At 31.8% G+C, this 24,900-nt stretch overlaps 1 protein-coding gene across 1 annotated transcript in view; it reads left to right on the plus strand.

The window, feature by feature from the left end:
* Positions 1–24,900, plus strand: part of LOC143228520 (uncharacterized) — a 46,660-nt gene that overhangs the window by 12,389 nt on the left and 9,371 nt on the right. The window contains 13 exon segments of the mRNA XM_076459768.1: positions 571–795; positions 927–1,009; positions 1,452–1,570; positions 4,203–4,275; positions 4,770–4,864; positions 6,413–6,510; positions 8,412–8,589; positions 9,269–9,802; positions 11,792–11,856; positions 13,927–14,100; positions 14,494–14,584; positions 15,116–16,641; positions 16,644–18,091. Of these exon segments, the coding sequence (XP_076315883.1) occupies positions 571–795; positions 927–1,009; positions 1,452–1,570; positions 4,203–4,275; positions 4,770–4,864; positions 6,413–6,510; positions 8,412–8,589; positions 9,269–9,802; positions 11,792–11,856; positions 13,927–14,100; positions 14,494–14,584; positions 15,116–16,641; positions 16,644–18,091 (4,709 nt within the window).

The following is a 24,900-nucleotide window of genomic DNA, read 5'->3' on the forward strand; positions in this document are numbered from 1 at the left end:
TAGTAATTATTTTCATTTTTATTATATACATAATATTACCTTCCTCTTAGTGGCTCAGCAGTAATTGTGAAAACCTGATTTTAGATACCTGTGGTGGACACAGCATAGATAGCCGATTGTGTTTCTTTGTGCTTAACAACAAACAAAAAACATAAAATTGCCTTTTAAGTATCAGTTTATGTAATAAATGTTTCATCATTTTATTTCAGAACCTCTTCTCTAATTTTTTATTTTTTTGAAGTTCAATAAAGGAATGAACTTTATGATTAGAAGAGCTACCATTAGAAATATTAATATATATTAAACATGGATAAATGAGGCCACAATAAAAATTTATTTCCACATTAAATATTTTATTTTATTTATACAACCTAAATATTTTGTATTTATGATAAAACTATTAAGCTTTTGAACTACTGACCAGAAGGAAAGGTAACAACACAGTAACTTTCTGTCCTCACTATTTTAAGGGATTGACTTTTCAGTGCCTTATTTATCTATAAATCAGAATTTCTGTTGTTAGTTGTATAATTAACTCTTTGTGAAAAAATTTTCTTTTCATACATACAGAGAAGACTTAAGTAGTGATGAAGAGTCCTCGCCCAGAAAAGTACAAAAACCAAAACCCAAAGATAGAGATCCTGACCTAGGAAAAGTGGTGAGGATAGACATGGGAGATAGAAGAAAAAAAGACAGTTGGTTTCCAGGTCTGATAGTAGCTCCTTCAGCACAAGATGGTCTGAAAATTAACACCAAAGAAGAGTACCTAATTAGGTCTTTTAGAGATGGGAAATAGTGAGTAATACTACTTTAAACCATAAATATAATTTTTATTTATGTGTTTGTAAATTATTTTTAAAATATTGTATTCTATACACATATATTTGTTGCAATGTGTTAAACAATAGTGTAATTGTCTATTTTAGCTACCAGTCTTCTAAGAAGGATGTGAAAGAATTTCAGCAGGATATTAATGTTTCTAAAATTGAAAACACTTCCCTTAAAGCAGGTAAATAATCTGTTTAATTTGCTAACATTTGGTATGAATTTTCTTTTTTTTCTCAGTTTATGCTTTCATTCTAAATTGAGGAATAAAAAATTTTAACATATAATGAATTGTTTAAATTGGAGTTGAAAAATGATAGTTCTTGTTTGTAACAAAAATCAAAAGATCAAATTAAGTAAGGTGCTAAACCAAGACTTTTGATGGATTTTATATATATAAAAAGAATAAAATAATTTAGCTACATAAAAGAATATTTTATATACTTGTGAAAATTTTGCCTAAGTGATTACATGAATGTTTCATTTTTAAAATAAGTATTTTGTAATTAATTTAAACAAGTTTTGTCAGATAACTGGAAATTAAGTACAGTAATAAGAGGTTAATTTCAGCTCATACAAATGCATCTTGTAGAATTGTTGAAAATATCAAGGTTATTTTTCATCAGCTGTAGAGAAAGCTCTTCAGTTTATTCAGAATGAAGTTCTTCCACCCCAGTGGGATTCGGATGTTCTGGGTTTGAACTCTACCTCAGCTGAGGAGGATGACAATGAATTTGATTCTGAGGTACGTACTGATTTGATGGACTTGTAGGTTAGTTGCAAAGATGAGGCATTTTAGCTCTTGTATCTGTAGTGTAAAATTACTTTATTTCATTTTGTTGTATGTTTCCTCATTTATTAATACTACTTTATGGAATGGACAGTTAACCCTTTCTCAATGGGTCGTGGTTTAAAGGCCAACTCATCACATTTGTTGTCTTGCGTTCAAAATTTTATTGAACTACTATTTTACAGATTGATATCAGAAAGTTTGGAGCCAAATTGTAGATCATGATTCAAACTTTAATATTATATATGACTTAATTTCTTGATTGAAAAGTGGATGTTAAAGAATATATTTAATTATACATTTTAGTTAGCCATGTGGTATGTTGAATGCAGAACTGTTTGAAATTAAATGTTTTTGATGTCAAAATACTAGTTCTACAATTTTGTACAAATTAGGAACTCAAATTACTAATATTAACAAGCTATACTATAAAATGAGAACCTTGTATCACTTTGTCTTGCTGAGATATAGTTTTGTGTGCTGAATCACATATGTTGGCCCTGTTCAACTCTTTCCATTTTTTGAAACGGTCCCTTATGGACACTTACTTCAATATCTGGCATGTGAGCAACCAATCAACAGCTCAGAATGTCCCCATAGTTCTTTCAATCCAATATTTAAATGAGGTAGGTTGTGTCTTTAGTTTGCTTGAAGTTTCATATTTTATAAAATCTTAATAAATCTCAGCTAGTAAGTTTAATACATTATTATGGAATTCTGTAGTACCAATGTAGTTGGTTATGATTTTTTTCATTATTGAACTCTATATATAAAACTTTTTGTTCGATATACACCATGTGTGAAGTTTTAAAAGGCTTAGCGACCTATGTCCATCAATGACTGAGTACAAAGATTGTAGTGAGAATAGCTAATTGTTTTCTTTACTTCTTGATTTATTGTTCTATATTTTGAGAAAAATAAGATTAATAATTTATTACTAAATAGTAATATTTTTGTATAGTAATAAATTATATACGTGTGTATAATAATTGAAATGTGACTGTGCATTACAATATACTAGTCTACTAAAACACAGCCAACACACGGACAACTAATGGTCAATTTTATGTTACTAGATAGATGACCTGAGTGTATTTACGCTGTTTGAATACAAATTATGTAATGTTACAGAGGCTTGACTGGAATGGCAGTATAATAAAAAATAAATATATGTTCATATGTAGTAATTCTAGCATGAAAAAAGCATAATTTATATTTATTTCCTTATGTTTTTATAATGATTACAAAGTTTGTTAAGTGACAGATCCCTCTCAGTCACAATATAGGAAATAACATGAGATATAAAGTCCTACTGAAAACAAACATTTGAAATGTATTTAGGATATTTTAGAAATTATGCAAATAATATTTGAGATTTTTAAGATGAAGAATAGTTTTTTAATCATAACATGAAATCACTTTGCACTCAGATTAGTAACAGAACAGACTATTTTCATAAATATATCTATAGTAAAAATATTTCATTAAAAGTATTTTTTTTTATTACAAAGTACTTGTAATCTTTGCTAAAAGTCTATCAAATCTTGTGAAGATACCTGTGCTGTATCAAAAGTTTTATAGTGCAAATAGTTAACATGTGCAAATGTGTAGACAAACTTGTGTATATTATACCAAGTCTGTTGAGAAAGGGTTAAAAAAGAGGATTGTAAGTAATTTGGTTTTAATATCTGTAAGTAATGTGATGACATTCTGATGACCTAACATCTTGAACCTTGTATTCAAATCAAAAATTATTATGTAAATAATGAACACAATAATATGCTGAAGGTTTCTTACTACTTATAAAATATTTGAATAGAAGTAATAATTATTTTTTTCATTATTGTGATGTAAGTTACTGTCTATAGGTGAGAGATTGTTAACATGATAATACAAGGTTAGTGTTTGTAGATCATTTTTCACTAGATAATACAGAAATATTTTGAAAATGTATTTTTAATGTTCATTGATGTTTTCAAACAAACAGTAGTTTGCACATTCATTGTTTTGACTCTTCATGTTTTGACTTAAAACCACTGCTTCATAAAATATTAACTGTTTTAAACTAATTTTCATTGTGTCAAAGAATACACTTAGCTGGTAAACCCAGAACTCTTTGAAATGTGTATATTGTTGGTCTTTCTTTTTTTTTTTTTTATAATTATTGGTATATGTTTAAAGATATGTTGTCACAACAATCAAAGTGAATTCTTTTGAGGATGTAGTTAAAACAGTAACTGTTTAGAATTTTGTATGCTAATTTTAATAATTTAACCATAAATGAACATATTTGTACTCAAATTCCAAATTTTACTATAAAAGTAGTTTTTACTAATAAGGAAAAATGAACTAAATTTCTGTTTAATTGCAAGCTGTAATTAGAATGTTGATGAATATAACAGGTAATTATAGAGATACTTTAGGGACTTTTTTAGCTGTATGCAATTCAGCATAACCTGAATGGTTGTGAACTATTTTCTTTGTCCAGCTTGATTTTGTATAGTGAATAATATTTAGGCAAAATTTGTTCATAAGCCAGGAACTTTCAGAAAAAAATTGACTTTTTTATTATTTCTCAAATGTATAGTCTTCTGATGATGAGCCAAGTGAAGAAAAAGACCATTTTGTTGCTCAACTTTACAAGTTTATGGATGACAGAGGTAAGTGTTCGATAACTTTGTGCAAAACAGTTACTTTTTGATACCATTTCATTTAATTTGTTTCTTGCTACATTATAAATACATTTCTAATATTTTGCTTAAAGAAAAACATATAAATAATATCAGTACTTTCTATTTTAGCTTGAGTGTCTAAGTGATACATTATTATTATTATTTTTTTTTTTTACAATGAAGGAACAGTTAATTACAGAATCAGTTTTTTATATTTTTATATATTATTTATAAGATACTGTTCTTTGTGTTTGTTAACTTCTTTTACAGGACAGTTACACTGAAATATTTGATATTGTTAAAGGAATTAAAATTCACCTAAGAAAAGGGTTTTACTTTGTTTTTGCATTTATTATTCTTTGGAGTAAATTTCCTGATTTATGTGTCACATCTATCCATCTGTAATGGTTTTAAGATAGTTTTGGATGTGTATTAGAATATATGTATTATTTGTTTGAATAGTTTTTTTTAATTAATTCTAGGTACTCCTATCAACATTGCTCCTACTGTAGGAAGTAGAGATCTAAACCTTTACAAACTTTTCAAGACTGTGCATAAACTTGGTGGCTTCAATAAGGTAGGTTAGATTTAAATGTAAGAGCATTTAAATCTATTTAAAAATAATGATACTGTACTTATATTGAGCCATTTTTAGATAAAGTGTGTAAAACGTATTATTAATATCATAGGTCATCATGACTTAAAAAATACATGTACAAATGTCAGTGTATTACATTTTTCATTTTCAAATTTTGAGATCATGCTTACTGTTACCCTTGAACTATTGACTTGTTTATCCTCTGTACTAGTGATGTCCACATACTGTATTATATCAAGTAATGTTATAATTTTGCCAATTGCATCACTGATTGTAAAGAGCTGACCAGAACAAGTTAGTTGAAATTGCTCTTTTTATACGTAAGATATATAGGAAACTTTAGTAGTAATGAATTGAAATATTGCATTATTGCTATGTATATTTTTTTATGTAGTAACTCATCTATACACAGTTTGTTTTCCCTGAGCAACTGATATATTGGCAAGCTGTTTTTCCTACTTGGATAGGCTGCCAGTATATGTTTTGTTCCGCTGTATAATCAATCCCATGTGTTGCATGCCTTGTATATTCAATATAAAACTATATCTAGGTCTGTTAACAAAATATCTTCAATTCAAGCATCAATTTTGTAGAAAAAAGATACATTTTGAGTGATTTACATGCGAGTCTTGAACTCCTATATTAAAAGAAAGAAAATGTCCACACTCACTACTTCATATAGGCCTTGTTGCTTTACTTCTGAACAAGCTAAAAGTTATTTGAGGAACTTTTGAGCTAGGAAGATGACTTTGTTTCTATTTATCTTGATGATGGTGTTTTGAAGGTGAAAAATTTGACTTGGATGAAGCTAGTGGAAGTGAGATGGAGGAGATTCCTGTGACAGGTTCTTCAGTTGTGAGTACAGGTGAAGGCAAAGAAAAGATCAGTGGTGCTACTACAGGAAAAAGAAAAGAAAGGGTCTGAATCTAAACCACCTAACAAGAGGAAGGGGACAGTTGTACGAGCAAGAGGGAATTGTGAAAATGGTGAAGATGAATTAACATGGAGAGTATTGAAAAGAAACTGATGTAAACTTTTCATTCTGTGAGCCACAACAAAACATGAAGCTGGACTTGGATGAAAGCCGTTCACCATTGAACTTCCTCAAAGTTTTTCTTGATCGAGTATCATGACCACTTTCTTACCACCATTTTTCCTCTTTCAAAAACTCATATTTGCTCCAGAGAGTTAAGGGCCCTGTAACCAATGAAGTGATGGACCCACAAGCAGATTGATACATAAACAATTTAGAAGAATTTGTTTAAAAAGCTTTTTTATCCATTTTGATGTCACTGGTATTCTAAGGTGAGATTTAGCATGTAGTTTTGTGGCAACTGTGGGGTCATGATAAGGACACATTTCTTTAAGGGTAGTATTAGTAAATAAAGAATAAATTTAAGTTAAAAATGTATCCTGAATATTAAGTACAACTGTATGTATATATTGCAAGTGGTTTTATGAGTGTTGTAAGTAAAATTTAGGTAAGAAGTATAATATATTTTACTTGTACTTTATGTTGTAATATAGGTGAGCAGTCAAAACATGTGGAAAATTGTCCTTAGTAAGATGGGGCTTCCTCCTTCAGTTCATCCTACTCCAAATCAAATGAGGTCCGCATATAAAAGGTAACAAATTGTCCAAAAAAGTTTGTTTAGAATATTACTATGCTTTATACAGTTCATCAAATTATATTTTGAGGGGGAAAAAGTAATTATAGCTCACTTGTTTTGTCTAATAACAATATTCTTGAGGTTTACAAGAAAAAAAAATTTATTTAGTTTTTTTTGCGTGGTAGTTTACATACAATTATTATGGTGGGAATGCATTTTAATAGCTGGTGGAGCATGATATAATTAATTAGATTTGTCATAAGACATTATGGTTAGGTCTGTTTTTTTTTTTAACATTAAGTTCCTTATGGATTTTCAAGAATCAAAAGGGTGTAAATAAATAGTATTCCAACTTTTACAGTATTCATTGCTTTAAATGTGTTTTGCTCAATCCAGTGCTCTTCAGGTCAGTTGGGATATAATGAATATAGTGTGGTAGAAATGCTGTCATACACTCTTCTAATTCTTAAATCTGTAAGGAACTAGATTAGGAATTTTGTGTATTTGATTGTACTATTTCAGATGTTGACTAGCAGGGAATGCATCTTTTCTCTGCTTAATGATACTGAATGACTACTGTGTGTATATGTTGTTGACCCATAATTTTTTATGAAATAAAAAGTATTACTTTTTCATATATCCTGTGTAAAAAGTCTACTCATGTTTTCTCACAGCCTAAGACACTAACTGCTCACCCCAGGCCAGACTATACTTTATACTGAAAACTTGTTAAACAAAAACAATTTTACCAACACGAATTAAGTTTCAGGGACTAACCACATAACCATTTTTAACACTATAACTAGAATGACTTCAAATTGTAACATAAAACTACATTAGTTTATACTAAATAGTTTCAAACTTGTAGCAGTACACATCTGTTTATTTGCTAAATGTCTATTTATGTAATTGTTAAATTGTAATTTAAAGAAATTAATGTTTCCTAAGATAAGGGTTCTATTATTACTTATAGGTAGATATGTAACATGTTTACGTGAAAATTAGTTCTTCTATTATTAATCTAATATGACAGTTTTCAAGATTACTTTTTGGTTAAAATATTTCTTTTTTGGTTATTCATTATCTTTGATACTGATTGTGGTTTCGTTTCATGTTTTGTAGACTCTGCCTGAGCATGCATTTCAACCTCTTGAAAGTATTGCTCTTGTAAAAGTCAACCCCTAGAACATGATCCACAAAAATTTGTCTATTATTCAAGTGTATACAGTATTTTAATTGCTAGAAACACAAAACGGAGAATTAAAAAACATTTTTAATGCTATTCTGCATCTGTCTTGCTTATTGTGCAGTTGAAGTAACTTGACAAAGTCTGAGTTCTCCATATTTTAAATAGATTTACATGTATATGCTTGATACTTTGCAGGCATCTTGCACATTTATAGAGTTAATGAAGTGTTCTATTTTCTGAAATTATTACATATGAAAAATATTTTTATTTAGTACAGCTTCTTTGAGCACCTAATAAATCAATTGTAGATGAAGACCATTATTTTTTTTTCTTCTAAAGCACACCTTGGTCATATAATGAGCAAATTTATTTTAACAATTTTACCAAACAAGGTGGACTTTGAGATATTCTTTCTTTGAGTTCATGGACTCCTGATGGCTCAGTGGTGAGCTTTAGTACTTTATATATAAGATTTGGATGTTGATCCTCATTGTAGGTACAGCAGAGGTAAACCATTGTGCAGTTTTGAACTTGACAGTAAACATATGAAAACTTATGATTTTCTCTTTTCAGCTCTATTAATTTGTGTGTATAATAGATAATCACTGATATTTTATCAAAAAAAAAAGGTTTGTTATATGATGTCATAGTGGGTCACATAAGAAGTAGAATTTAAAAATAGATTTTCTAGAATATTCATCTTGGATTCTTATTTTATTACGTAAAGGTTCCTTCATAGTTTTGAAGACTTTAACCGCAAGTTAGGCTGCACAATGGTTACGACTTCCAGGTCAAGTCGAGTGCGACATCGGTCTGAGAGACATCGCATTTTTAGTCAACCTAAGGATAGAGAAGTATCAGAGTTAAAAGCCACAGGGAAGGAAACTCTTGGAAAGTTGGAGAAGGTGGTGATGAATTTTTTTTCCAAAATGTCAAGAAAAGTTTTATGTAGAGAAACAGAATAAATGTTAATACTGAACTTAAACCATATGCTATTGGTGTGTTTAAATGTTGAGTGTAGCTGTTAATAAACTCACTTACTGAAACACGTTTTGTAGTTCTAGACTCATGGTGTTAGTTAACTGAAAGTCATGCTGTGTGTTTCTTTTTTTTTTTTTTTATAAAGTTTTCCTATAATCCTAACATTTCTCTAGGAATATTTGGTGTAAATATTATGCATTGGAGTTTTCATTATTTGTAATAAAATGAAATGTATGAGATTTGCACAAGATAATTAAAGCTTGTTTAATAGTAGACAAAATAAAACCTTGAAAATAAAATAAAGATTTTATTTTCTCTAGTTTTTGTTGAATAAATGTTTATGGACATGCTCAAATTTATCAGTATTAGCTCACGTCTTGAGTTTTGTTTTGTGTGTATAATCTTCCTCAGTGTTAACAATAATCATATTGGAAATTTATATGTGATACTGTTTCTTGTGTATTATTCATGCCAGTTTTATACAAGACAGTATTCAACATTGTTTAAAAGCTTTGATAAACAATAATTTAATTTTTGAGGACTTTATTCTATTTCTTATTGTTTAGTTAATATTAATTTTTTTTTAAATGCATTGTTCATCAGCAAAAGAAAAGGGAAGTTAAGGAAGAAGAAAATCAGAATGAAGAAATTGAAAAGGGAAGACCTTCTCGTTCACAAACACTTGTCAAGGATGAAGATATGAGCAATGATGGTGAAAAACAGCAAGTGAAAGAAGATCATAGGCCTCGAACAAGGGAAGAAGCCAAAAGAGAAAAGTCAGCAAGCCCTAACAAACAAGAAACACTTTTCATCCCTAAGGTGGAGAAAAGAGAGAAGGATAATGTGAGAAAGAGTGATGGCAAGAGAGAGATGGTGGTAACTGACCATGACGTTAAAGAAGAAAATTCCAGTGTGAAAGAAGACAAACAGTTGAAAGATGTAAAGAATGAAAAATATGTCAAACTTGTGAAGCAAGATGAAAAAAATCTTAAACAAGTAAAAGTTGACAAACTTGCAAAGTCAAAAAGGGACCACAAAAACTTGAAAGAAGAAAAGGAAGATAAGTGTATGAAAGAGAAAATAACTAAAGGAAAGAGGAAAGTGACAGAAAAAAGAAGTGATTTGCTTCAGAAAGTGGTGAGTCAGTAAATAAGTACCCCCTTCCCCACACATTTTCTTTTCAGGTATTATAAGTCCAGAACAATCAGTGTAATGGTATCAGTTTCTTAATACTTAGTATTAAAAATTGGGGATTACTTTGATTGTTCTAATTGGTACTTGTTATTGGGGATGGAAAACATGTACACTTTTCATGTTTAATTAAGTTACACCGAAGTTCAGGTTACTTTTCAAATAGTTTGTCTAATTATTTTAATTTCTGTGATGACTATATACTAATCTTGTAATCCTGAAGATAGGTGTACTGTGTTAATTTTCTGTTGGTTTTATGATAGTGAAAAGATCTAAAATGTATATAACTTCTGATTTTTTATTGTATCATCTGTGTATTTCCAACTCAGTTTTTTTTTTTTTGGGGCTGAATTTTTTGAACAGGGTTTACTGAAAAAACTTGTTCTGCATTTGACATTATTTTTTCATAATAAATGAAATTAACTGATTTAGATTCATTCAAGCTAAAGTGTAGGATTTTGTGCTATTTTAATAATATTACTCTATTTAAAGAAAAGTAGAAAGTGTAAATGAAAACCACTAAAGCCTTTTATTTGAGCTATATATTTCTCAAATTGTTAAATGGTATTGAGCAAATATTCTACAGAAATGTTTTCTTTGTATTTTAATTGGAAAACAAAAATTGTAATCTAATTTAAATCAGTCAATTTTAGTAATTATCAATGACTAAAACCATTTGAACAAAATATGAATAATTAATTGTTTCAAAAGATAAAAACAAGTTGTCAACACACTATTTTTCACTCGTGTCAGTCATGTTGGTTATCTTGTGTGTGAAAACCAACATTATTTCTTCATAATAGTTATCATTAACTTTGATCAAAACAAACTACCCACATGCATCAGAATGTAAACTAGTCTAGAAAGTATTATACCTAATTTTATATGTTGTTCTAACCAATAATATACAGTGGGATAAAAATTTATAATGATTAGTAACAAATGGTCCATCAGGTGGTTAAACTTTTTGTTAGCATTATTTTCAGTGGTGATATCAAAAATAACAGATTTGACCAGCATAGGAGCTCTAGGAGATTGAAGTTAGTTCTAAATCCTCATAGTAAGCTGTTTTTGTTATTGTCAGACAACAAAAACTGATTTATACTGTATAAATTAAATCTAATTAATGAAATTAAATATGTTGTTCTAACTAGGATTATATGTTGTCATAAAATAAAAAAACACTCGTGATGATTAGAATGCATTGATTTATCGGGTGGGTATCCTTGCCATTAGTGTAATTTTCTGTTATGATAATCTTGGTTTATATCTTATAAGGTTTGGCCAGCTTATGTGGTTAAAGTTAGTCCTAAGTCTACTTATTAAGCTATGTTTTTCATTACAAAAAACAACAAAGACTGATTTCTGTTAATTTGATACATTAGTAAATACTGTAGTTAGTATTCTATTAAGTATGAGTTTATTTTTGTTTTAAATATGCATGAATCAACCGTGGAAGATTGTAAGTATTATGTAGACATTGCAGAAACTGTTAATGTTGAAATTGTTTTCAGAAAGATATGTTTTGTCTGATATATAAAAGTATAGTTTTTCTCTTTTGTTTTGTGTATAACATCAGTGTCTTGTAATTGTAATATTTGAAATCTAAGGTTTGTAAAACAGTAAATGTTTTTATTCTTTATTAGAATATTCACAAAATAAGAACTTCTGATAAAAAAAACAAACAAAACAACTAGCTGTATAAATAAGAATTAAAAATAATTTATGAAATAAATCATAAGTTAATGAAGACAACCTGATATAGTAAATTGACCAGAAATTAAAACATACAATGATTAGAACATTGAATCATCAGTGGGTTTCCTTATTATTGACAGTGTCTTTGTTTATGTAAGGGTTTTAGTCTTTACAGCCCCATGCAGTCTATATTGCTGTGTATAGTACAGTTTTTATGTATATCTTTTAATTGTATAGGCTAAGAAGCAATTAGAAAAGCCTAAAGTTGTTGAAGATGAAAAGCCACATCAGCCAGAAGATGAGTAAGTGTGATGTTAGGGGTAAACAGGATTTAAGATGACATTTTAAATTTTGTAGCTAATCCAGTATTACCCTATAACAATTCTGATGAAGCATGTTATATTTTCTTTATTTACTTTGAGCAGTTACCCGTATCATTTTATTTTATTGGTGAGTGTTAACAAAGCTAAGCTTTGCCTGAAGGTATGAAATTGTATGAAATCTATTAGATGTTGTATTAAAGAGTACAAGAACCTAAATGTTCTAGTTATTTTACTTATGGAGAGAGTTTATTTTTGTTACAAATATTTATTGTAAGTTTCATTGCAAGGTAAATCATACAAAATTGGGGAGTTTTAAATCCTTGTACATTAAATTGTAAAAGTAGATATATGTTGTTAATACCAAGACTTAATTCATTCTAGTATTTAGAATTTCCAGTTATCTAAATCTTCAGTTCAATTTCTAGGACTTACAGTACTACCATATGTAGAACAGTCAATATATTTTTATATATTCTTCTTCACCTTCAGTCCAGTCATTATGGCCAAATGGTTAGGGCATTTGATTTTGACTTTGTGATTTGTGGGTTCAAATCCCCATCCCACCAAATATGTTTGCCCTTTTAGCTGTGTGGGCATTATAATATGATGGTAAAACTCACTATCTGCTGGTAAAGTATTAGACCAAGAGTGGTGATGAAGACTAGTTCCTTTCCTTCTAGACTTTCACTGATAAATTAGGGATGGTTAGTGCAGGGAGCCCACATGTAGTGTTTTGTAAAATTTAAGACAAACCAGAGCAAAATAAACTTTCAATCATAAGTGTAACTAATTAATAAGATAAGTTCTTTTGAATTAGAAGTAAAGTTAATTAACAATGTATTTATGATTCAACTTGGTATTGGGTAAAAATTGGCATTGGATGTAGCAGGTATAATGTGGTTTACATATTGTGATTACATTCTTTTTGATTTTCAATCATAATTTCTTAGAATGGTATCTTCCAAAACCATACATACTATCTGTAGACTGTATAACTATTTTTCAGTCTCCAGGGTTTCCATTCTTTTCTTATCTAAACATTGAGAATGCTTGGTTCAGTTCTTTATATCACACTTGATTGTCTTAAGCAAATTCTAGTTTGTAAAATTCTCCACTAAGTCCCTCTATCTGAGTACTGTATATAAACACCTCATTTCAATCATGTAATCAATTTTTTTAGACTGTTCAAAGATAAGGACTACAATTCCCCAGCCAAATAGCTTCGTGCCAAATCTAAAGTGGACTTACGAGTAGCCTCCTGCTGAGGCTGGCACCACTCCAATTGACACCTTGGAAAAACATCCGTGAACAGTCATGAGTAAAAGTAAAGGGGATCCTGTCCATCCCTACTGATTTTGAGGTTGAAAAAATCAGGATTGGTTTGCTTTTAAAAATGTATGGAGCTTGGTTTACCTGTTGCACAGTTTCCATAGCACTGATCCTCAGGACTCCCTATTGAGTCTCTACTATCCCTAGATTTCAGCTGCTGGGGTGGTGAACTGAGCCTTTAAGCATGCTCCTCCACTTTTGGAGAAAATTGTAAAATTTAGAACCCTCTTACTGGGGTCTCTGAATGTTTTTCCCAGATGTCAGTAGAAGTTGCATGGAGGCTACTCATGAATCCACTTTAGATTTGACATGAAGTTATCCATTTGGGGAGTGCATGGCCCTTATCTTTGATCAGTCTAAAAAAAATCATTACACAGTCATAATGAGGTGCTCATGTGCAGTACCCAGACAGAGTCAGTGGAGATGTTTACCAATTAGAATTTGCCTAAGGTATTCCAAGTGAGGTGTGAGGGACTGGAGCAAGCATTCTCAATGTTTAGATGGGCAAAGAGTGGAAACCATGGAGATCAAGAAATAGCTATTGTGTCAACATAGTTAAGTATTATTGGAAATACATTTTCAGTTTAGGAAAATGTTTAACATCTGTTTGTGACTCAGTAAATGGATCAGTATGCTGTATTGTGAGGTATTTGTTTCACTCATTTGTTTTTTAGTGATATAAATAAAATCAAGGTAACAGCATCTTAACTTGCTTATTAGGAATGATAATACACATGTTAAAAAAGTGGAAGGAAGACTTGAGCTAGGCGACCGAGTAAAAGTGAAATATGGTTCAGGAAAACAACAAAAAATATATGAAGCCAAGATAACAAAAATAGAAACTGATGCAGGAGAAAAGCAGTATTCTGTACATTACACTGGCTGGAATGTAAGGTAGGAACAATATTTGTTTTTTTTTTCTGCTAGTTGATTTTTCAGGAAATGAACCTTCAGTAAAAGGTATTTTGAAAATGCTTTATTTTGTACTTAATTTAAGATAATATTTTTTAAAGGACAGATATTAGAAAAAATGGTCTATTTGAAATTGTATAATAGAAGAACTTATATTTACAGCACTTCTACTGACCCTTGATCAATTGGTTACATTTATTTTAAAAAATAATTACTTTCATTGATAGTTTTGGTACTGCAGGGTAACCATCTAATTTTTTTTTAGTAAACATTCCTAACTTTTTTTTCTGCAGTACTGTTTCCACATGTATGTCCATATATCTTTAGTGCTTGATGAATGTCAGGTGTATACTGTTAAAAACTGTTGTATTTCAGATATGATGAATGGGTAAAACGAAGAAGAATCATAGAAAAAATAACAGAGAAAATTGCTACATCTAAAGTAAAGAAGGCAAATCAATTGAAGGTATAATTGGTAATTTCATTAGTTAAATACAACATTTTGTTGTGTTATAACACTTTTTCTGCTTTTAACTTTTTGAATTTCTTCAAAATAAAATACTGTATTATGCTATTGTAATGCTTAACTTTAAATGATGCCCCATGAAAACAAAGAAAATGTTTTTCTGAACATTTTTGCTTTGCAGGTTCACAAAATTTTGTAATTCATTAAAAGTAGTCCAGTAAAAATCGCATATTGGTTTATGCACATTGCAAAGATCTAGTTATAAAGTTGTAAACTAATCTGCCTTCCCAAGTACATTGTGATGTTTATAAATATTTTAAGGTGTTATTATTCCAGTTTTTCTCTTGTATTATCATCTTTTTATTTAAAATCTGTCCTGAAGAGTTTTTTTTTTAAATATCTTCTATTGTAGGAAACACGGAAAATAAATTTCAAAATCACAAAATGTTGCAAGTAAGAGCTTTGTTATTTATTTGATACTTAACGGCATGTTTGTTATCTGAGAAGACATTTATTTATGGTAAATTACAGGGAGTCCAAGGTGCCAACATACCAGCTATAAGAGGAAGACCCCCAGGATTATCTGTTTCAAGACTTCCATCTCATTCGTCTCCTTCCACCTCATCACGAAGGTCTTCCACTAGCTCATCTCCTTCTGTTTCGGGAAGAGGACGGTCTACTCGGTCAGACCGAAACAGCCTTTCTGAATCACCATTTGTTTATGGCCTGACAGCAAAACGACAGACACGACGAAAATCTGGGATCTCTGTTAAGTCGCAGAATGATATATGTCAAGAAACAGATGAAAGTGATGAAGAAGAAGAAGAATATGCTTCAGAAATTGAAGTTGAAGCACAAGATGATGATCATCCTGAAGAAAATGTACAGAAAAATAATGATTTAGAGCCTGTATTTATTGAAGAGGGATTGTCTCTTTCTGAGGTAAATGAGTCAGATCATAAGCATAAGGTTGAACAAAGTGAAGCCTGTAGTGATTATGAAATGAATGAAAACGTATTTCAGGAGAGTTCAGAAGAAGATAAAAAAGATATTTCCATAAAGGCTGAAGAAGAACTAGAAATTCAAGAAGATTGTCCTCAAGACAAAACTGAATCATCAAAATCGTTTTCCACTGTTAAGATTAAACAGAAAGTTTTGAAAAGACATTTGAAACTTCGAAAAGAAAAATGTGAAGATGTGGTGACAGATATTTTTGAAAACTATGTTAACATAGAAGATTCGTCAAGCGTTGGAACTCCTGGTACTCCTTCAGTCAAGGATGTTGGAGAAGATTGTGATAAAGATTTAAGATTCAAGGCAGATGAAGACTGGCAAGATAAAAATGATTCATCTGATAGCACATGCAATTCGAAAGATAAGGTTGGACAAGGAGAAAATTATCACCTTTTGGCAGTAGAAGAAAACATGACATTGAAAAGTGATAATCTTAGTACAAGTAGTAATTGCGAGAATGATGTGATTGCAAATGTGGATGAACAGAAAGATGCTGAGGAGTCTGGTAATATAAGTGAAGGACAAAAACATGAAGATGTCAGCCAAGAACCTAATGTTACAAATGAAGATCTCCCAACACTGACAAACAGTACAAAATCTTCCACAGGTGAATCAGATATGACAAAATCATCTCATTCACAGTCCTTTGAAATAGAAGAAGGTCACGTTGAAATAAGAAGTTCTGATAAAGAATGTATGTCTAATTCATCTTCAGATAAAGAGGATTTTACATCATCCAATGTAGATGGAGAATGTGCCTTGCATCTAAAAGGTGATTTGAAAGAGGAACATGATGAAGGAGTGAAGTCTGTTTCTGCTATTTCATCAGATGTTGTAAAAAGTGATACAGAAGAAAAAACTGCCAAGAGTGAAGTAAATGATTCTTGGGAATCAGTAGAAGTTTCTGAAAAACCTATAAGTGAAGAGAAGAATGAAATGGAAAAAGAATACTTGACAGATAATGGTACATTAGTTGTTGCAAAAAGCTCTTGTGCAGAAGAGGTTATAAATATCTGTTCCAATGAAGTTGAAAAGATAATGTGATTTCTGATAATTTCAAGGAGTTGGAAGCTAAAAAAGAAGGAAAGAAGAAAAAACTAAAGGTGTCAAAACTGGGTAAGAAAGATGATGGAACTGATGCTGATGAGGGAAAACCAAAGGAAGGAAAAGGCCGTTCCAAGAAGAAGAAAGTCGAACTTGAAGATTTAGAAGTAGTTGAAGGAAAAGGAAAAATTAAAAAAGTAAAAGATAAGAAGAAGGGAAAGAAGGTAAAGAGTGATGGTGATATTGAGTTAGGAGGGGTCAAACAAGAATGTTCACACTCAGAATCTGGAAGAGTCAAGAAAAAAGATGTTGAAGACACCGAGAAACTCAAGAAAAAAGAAAATGAAACAATTGAAAGTGAGAAAGCAAAACGAAAAGAAAAGAAAAAGAAAACACCCAAAGTTGAAGTTAAAGAGGAAGATGCAATGGAATTAGATAAAACTAAAAAGGAAAAGAAAAAATTAAAAAAGAATAAAGATGGTGTAACTCAAAAGAAACCAAAGAAGAAGAAAAAAGGTAAGACTGATAATGATATTATGGACACAGATGACGATAAAAATGACAGTGCTGAAACTGCAGTGGATAATGAGAAGGTTGGAAGGGCAACAAAAAAAGAAAAGAAGAAAAAGAAAGCTAAAATGAAAGATGCACCTCCTCCTGAAGAAGAACAAGATACTGTTCATGATGAAGTACTTCAAACAGAAAAGTCATTGTTTGAAGAATCAGATACACACATGCCAATTATCAAAGATGATGATTTGGTTGATGACAGTACAGAAACCATTGAAGAAGCAGCATTCTTGCTTTGTGAAGAGAAAGTTCCAGCAAGTCCTGTAGCTGGAGATGCTATGAATCCCAGCTATGAACACCAACCTCAATCTATGGTGCCTTCAACAGAAGTTCCAGAATCATCAAGATCAGAAGATATACATCAGCAGCTAATTTGCTCCCTGACCAGTGCTGCAGCAACAGTCTTGTCATTTTCTAAAACTGTTGCACATGCCCCCTTATCTGATCCCCCTAACAAACACGACTCAGCTGTACTAGACAATACTCCTCCAACCACTCCAGGCAGCATTGGGTCTGTTTCATCTAACTCTCCACCATATGAACAGGAAGGTTCTTCAGCAGAAAGTGCCCGTTATAGTAGAGATTCAGTGGAGGAAGAATCAGACAGCTACCAAGGAGATACAAAAAATATTGAAGTTCCTCTGAATGAAGACTCTTGTTCACGGACTGATAGTATCTGTTCAAATACAAGTAGTAGTTTCATAGACAAATCAAAATCCTTATCCTCCACAAATAAAAAGAACAAGCAGCCAAATTGTATATCAGAAGATGTGTCTCCTGCAAAGAAAAAGAAGAAGAACAACCGCCAAAGTCAAGATGTCATTGATGTTGGTCGAGCAAGCACAAGGTCAAGACATACTTCTTCCAAAATACTTAGAGGTTAGTTTTAGCTGCTAATACATTAAATTTCAGAAAAAAACTTTTTAGTGTTTGCATCACTGAAATTTTTTCTATGTTATGAGTAAAAATAACTCTGTGTATAAATATGACTTTAAATTCTTTACTTTTTTTATGCTTAACAATCACACTTTTTTAAAGTGAATTATATTCCACTACAACAGTCATTGAGAAGAACAAAAAAGTATATTTTAGGTATCTTTGACAATAAATAAGGTACATTTGTTTTGTGAAAAATATAAAAACAAACATTTATTACATTTTTTTTTTTTGTAATAGACAGAAAATTTAATGTTAAATAGAATACTAGTTTTAAGACATGTTTCTATGGAACTACTGTTTTAATGATGCATTGTGGAAATGTGGTGTTGCTGTGAGTAAGAATTTTCAATGAGTTGTATTTAGGATATGGTTCGTTACCTTCCTTCACACAAGTAGCTGTCCTCATTAAATGCTGCCCTCTATATGCAAAATTTTTTGAACATGCCACAATTCTTTTGTCTCTCTTCAGTTGGAATTGATCGATTCCAATGCATCTTATACAAATCATGTGACAACCCTCCACCAGTAAGAGTACAAGATACTCTCACAACACATGACTCCCTTTATTAAATTCTATTAAACTATCACTTATTTGTTAGCACTCATGTTCAGACATTTTATCTTATCATAATTTGTGCATGAATTGCATTCATGATTTTAGTCATTTAATTTCTGAAGAGGGATTTCTTCATTGTTTTTTTCTTCTCTTTACATTGAAGAAACCTTCTTTAACTTAATTTTCCAGTCTTTATTCTTTGTCATGCTTGTATATTTTACATCAAACAGTTTTGTTTGATTTATATATTTTTACAATGAATTCTGAGGTTCATATTCCCAATTTTGGTATCATACCTTTTACTAGCACTAGTTCAAAGGATACAGGGTGGAGGAAACTCATCGTTGGATTTATTTGTAATTATCCACTATAAAATTTATTGTTATGGGTCAACTTTCTTCTCCTTAACTTGCTCCACTAATCATCATGAACAAGCCAAACATGTTTGGGTTGAAAGAGTTTGATAGCATTTTTACAACAATGAATTTTGAAATGTCTTTCACAACCCCACCTCCAGAATAAGCTATGCCTAATATGGCATTTTTGACATGATTTATTAGTTTTCTAATGTGCTATCCATTTCCTCACTTTCTTAAAATCCTATTTTGCCTCCCCATTGGCTCGTTTGTTGTTTTATGCTCTCACTTTACACATGTGGTTTCACTGTTGTTTGGGATCTTCTAGGTCATGATGTGACCTTGTCCTGGGTTCATATGTTGCCTCTCTATTCTTTATTTTAGAGGTTTAAAGACTGCCATTTTACTTTGGCAGTATGTTTCGATCATGTACTTGAGACTCTAAAATCACGTGTAGTCTGTGCATCAACAATCTACTCTTTCTTCTTTGGTTGCTCATTTGTTGCAGTTGGAATCATGAGAAGCCCCAGTTCTCTTTTTCCATCCTGGACCTTATGTACCGTTATTTGTTCTTCTTTCTAGGGGTTTCTCATCTTATCTTTTTCCATTCATTGTAGATGAGCATGCCACCAACAGTACTGGAAACTAACTTGTGGGTTCCAGTCCAGTGGGAATTTGATTGTATGCTTTTATTTACTTTTTGGCAATCTTTCACTACATATCCATGATTCTTTAAGTTTTATCAGGGGGACTTGTTTTACACTTTCCTTCCCAATGCCCTAGGATCTTACAACCAGTCAGCATCTGTCAGAGGCAGTACAAGATTTTGTATCTCACTAGGATATTGCACCTGTCCATCATCTTTCTCCAGGATTTTCTTCCAAGCTGTTTGATGTCCTTGTGAAAACTGGAGACTGGTGGCCTTTAACCTTTCACAACAGGTCAGGTCAAATGTTGTGTCATTGAGTTTGTTGACTTGCATTCAAAATTTTATTCAATTACTATTTTATGAATTTGTCAACAATTTTGGAATCAAATTGTAGATCATAATTCAAACTATAATATTCTGTATGAGTTAATTTCTCAATTTAAAAGTAAATATTAAAATAAGACATCTGAATGTAGGTTTCAATGAGTCACACAGTATGTTGAATGCAACATTGTTTAAAATTAGATGTTTGTGATGTCAAAATACTAATTCTATAATCCTGTGCAAATAGGAACTCAAAATACTAATATAAACAAGCTAGAGTATAAAATAAGAAAATATATCATTTTAATTTACTGAGATGTGGCTTATTTACTGAATCAGACATGGTGGCCATGTTTAACTCTTTCCATTGTTTGAAACAGTCCCTTGTATACACTAAGTTTAATGTATTATGTGTGAATAATTGATCAACATCTTAGAATGTTCCCAGAGTGGTTTTTCCTGCTATTTTAATTTTCAAAAAGGCTTCCCATTCTTTTGATTTAGTTTGCTCGAAGTACCATATTTTATAAAATCTAAGTAAATTATTGTGAAATTCTATGATATCTTATAGTTATTTACAGTTTTTTGGTAATTCAACTGTATGTATAAATCCTAAAAAAAACTTTTGTTTGATATCCTCAAAGTGCAAAATTTTAAAAGGCTTAGCAACCTATATCCAACAACAAATGAGTACAAAGGTCATAGTGAGAAGAGAAAATTGTTTGCTTTACTTCTTGATTTATTGTTCTTTATTTTTTAGGAAAAAATAAGTTTAATAATTTATTTCTAAATAGTAATAAACTATATACATGTATAATAATCAAAATGTGATTGTATATTACAGTATACTTGTCCACTAAAACACAGCCAACACAGGGAAGACTAATGGTCAGTTTTATATTACTGGATAGGTGACCTAAGTACACATGCTTTGCTTCAATGTAAAGTATGTAATGTAAGGTCGGTATAATAAAAAAATAATATATGTTTGTACATAGTGTTATGAGACTTAACCTATTTAGACTAAACATTTGTATTTTTGTGATGCCAGGGGGGATTTGGGAGTAACCCCTTCATGGATTCAAACTTTTTAGACAAGTTCAGTTACCACCTGTGAAGTTTCATAAAGATTCGTGATTGCATGGCAGATAATTTCACACACAACAAATGGTCAAATGCAAATTTCTGATTGAACATACTTTTAATACAGCAAGTTTTGTCAGAACAAGATAAATACAATCGAATATCTATGAAAGGCTAAAACGCCGGTTTATTCTCACCAGGACATCTACAACACAGTTTGGTTCAACTTTAATATCATGGTGAATGTATAATGAGGCCAGGCCATTCAGTTGATCTTCAGTGGTAGTATTTCTCAAATACGTTTCGAGTCTTCTGAGCGTGGTAAATACTTTCAACAGTCTAGAAATGACTGGGAACATTTCTGCATTGCATTGCACATGCATCTATGACATTTTTTGGTCTGTTGTTTTCAAGTGATTTGTACCAAACCCTAAGTTCACCTGCTGCAGCTAGTGAAGTGCTGTCAATGTCAGCCTTGTATATATTGACCAACTATTTAATATGGTCACATTGTTGTGCTATAGGTTCTGACTGCTCTGTGGTAGATCCTGATGGTAGTAGACACATGAAGTTTGTAAGGAGAGTTTTGTGACTGGACAGACGGTCACATATTTGTGAAAGAAAGTGATCAACAAACGGTACAAATACAACAATACGAAAGTACTCCTCAGGGCTAGTGGTTTGTGGGTTAGCATGGCACGTCTGTCTTTTAGCCTGCCTTGGCATTATGATGTCAGTTTGAAGTTCACTACACAGAGTTTGAGCCTCACAGAAAATGTTGTTAAATTCATTCACAGTATTATTTCTGAGTGAAGGGATTAAATCTTCCACTATTTTTGCATGATGCATTGCAGCACCTAAATCAATATTCTGTTGCTGCAGTAAGTTGCACAGAGGTAAACTAAATGAAAACAATTTAGCAATGGTAAGTAGAGTGATGTTGAATTCTGCCTGTGTTATAGAACACAACAATTGATTGGCTTGCATGGCAGAATCTCTGTCTTGCCAACCTGATATGGTCTCAAGGGCATTTGCAACTGCATGGATTAATTCAAGAAAGACAGTGACTGAGTCATGCCTCTCAACCCACTGGGTGGGGCAGAGACCTTTCAAACTTTTTTTTTCGATTCAGGTGCTTTATTCTCCACTGAAAGAGCCAAAACGTGCTTTTGTTTGGGTGTATTGAAAAAGTTTTCAATGCTAGAAATTACTCCCATGCAATTTCACACAGGAACTTCTTTACAAGCATCAGAAATTGCCAAGTTTAGGGAATGGGCACTGCAGTGTACATAGGGTGCAAGTGGGAATTTATCAGTTATGTGTCTCTGGACACCATTGAATTTCCCACTCATAGAGGTAGCACCATCGTACCCTTGTCCTCGTAGGTAAGCCAAGTCAGTACCATATTTTGTCAGATTGGTTATGATAACATCAGCCAACTTTCTGTCTGTTACATCATAAACAGGTATAAATTGCAAAAATCTTCTCTCATTGCAACAGAGTTGTTATTGGCATGCAGATATCTAACACACAGCAAAAACTGTTCAATGCTTGAAATATCTGTTGTTTTATCAGCTAATATTGAGAAACACTTTGCAGCATTAACCCTGTGACCAAAGATTAAGAACATGAGTATTACAGGCAATGATGATTTCATTTTGAATTTGAGGACTCAGATATGTAGCATTCCTCTTTGTATTCTTAAGGCTTGCTGAAAGCTTGACATCACCCTTTGACCTGTAGTGCAAAATTGCCCAAAAATTCCCACCATTATTGATGGGATCCTCATCAGTTTCACCAACAAACATTGGACTAGAATCATATTTTCCCCTCAAAGCTAAACTCTGTCTCCCACACAGCAATACAGTATCAATAATAGGCATTAAATATTGCCGGTTCTGTTCAATTTCTTGCTTGTAAGTTGCATCAAGCTGCAAGTGCACAGATGAACTTGTGTTTACAACCTGTAGAAAATTGTTAGCTTTTTCTTTGCTGTCTTGGTGGTACTGTTTCAATTCATGTGCCTTGAAGTCTTCAACAGCCTTCTTCCAGAGTGTGTATGGAAATTTCACTAGTTGTCAAAATTTCTGGCTTCCAACACCAGCACCGTCAGGAGTAAAAAGACAGCAGTACTTGCAGAAAGCACCCTTTGCATGTTGACTGTAGAATAGCCATCTCCACTGTGAAAGCCAACGATGCAGGGTGTTTGCATGATTTTTAATACAAAATTAATATAATGAGGAGTTGACTTACCTGTTTACCAATGCTGACATCATCAGAAATGTAATTTCCAATGTCCCAGACTGGACCTGAAGTAGTAGTGGCAGCACTGGTAGAAGGCCATGGTGATGACTTTGACAATTCAGTTGACAATTCTGATTCAACCTGATTGGCTGGAACAGATTGATCAGGTTCAACCTCATGAATGGGTTTAAAGAACCCATGAAGTGTCTTTTGCTCTTTCAGGCTTGACATAGTGAATGATTGTTTAGCGCAACTTCTGTTTGTCAACGTCACGTTCACAGCATCATTGGCGCCATCTATAGTGAATTATTCACTATAGATGGCGCCAATGGTACTAGGTTAGTGCCATGGTGCTACCAACCTGCCATGGTGCCACCCACTGTTTATTTGTGAAGTTAATTCTTGAAATCCAGGGACTCTGAACATACACTGTCCATGATATTTGAATACAGATTATAGACACTATACATATATTTTGCACTCTCCTGAGTGACTCTATATTTTATATGTTGATGACAGGACTCTAGGCCTACTTTGCTGGGCCTGATAACTTTAAGTTATATATTATATATATAGGGCTATATATTTATTAATGATTAAAAATATAAGACAAACACCTCAGTGTGCCATTCTGAAATTTGCCAAAAAGGTGGTGTTAGAATGCATAATTCAGGCTTTTCCTTTGTTTTTATTTTTAAAAAAATTCTGGGGGGGGGCATGCCCCAGACCTCCCTAGCATGGCTTTGCATCTGCGGCACTTGCATCAGGCACTCAAATTAACCACCTCAAAAAAATGGCCATTTCTGGCTAAGCCCCTGTGTGATACAATATGTAGTAATTCTAGCATGAAAAAAGCATAATTTATATTTATTTTTTTATGATGTTTACAAGATTGGTTAAGTGACATTCGCCACATAGTTAGAGTATAGAGAATAACATAAACATGGTTTTACTTAAAACAAATGTCTGAAATACATTTAGGAAGTTTGAGAGATTATGCAAATAATATTTGAGATATTTGGGATGAAGAATAGTTTTTAATCATAACACAAAATCACTTTGCACTGAGACCACTAACAAAATACTCTATTTTCACAAACATATCTTTAGTAAAAATATTTCATTAAAATATCTGATTTTTTGTGTATGAAAAGCTTTTAATATTTACTAAAAGGCTAACAAAATTTGTGAAGATACACATGCTGTACCAAAAGTTATAATGTAAATACTTAATGTGTGCAAGTGTGTAGACAAACTTGCATATATTATACTGAGCCCATTGTGAAAGGGTTTATAGATTTTCCCACCTCAATCAGTTTTTTAATCCACCACATTTTACCTTGCAGCTGTTTATCACCATCAGGTGGGCCTTTTCTCTAAGTGTATAGATGACAAAGATGAATATTGCAAGTAATCAGTGATGACGAGAAACCCACTTGTTGAGAAATTTATATGCAAAAAACGGCTCGTTTGGGCTGAGAAAACACTTTTACATAGAAGAGGAACCTTGGTCATCAGGTTCACAGGTTTTCTTTGT

Source organism: Tachypleus tridentatus, chromosome 1, assembly GCF_004210375.1.
Source record: "Tachypleus tridentatus isolate NWPU-2018 chromosome 1, ASM421037v1, whole genome shotgun sequence".
Classification (NCBI taxonomy): Eukaryota; Metazoa; Arthropoda; class Merostomata; order Xiphosura; family Limulidae; genus Tachypleus; species Tachypleus tridentatus.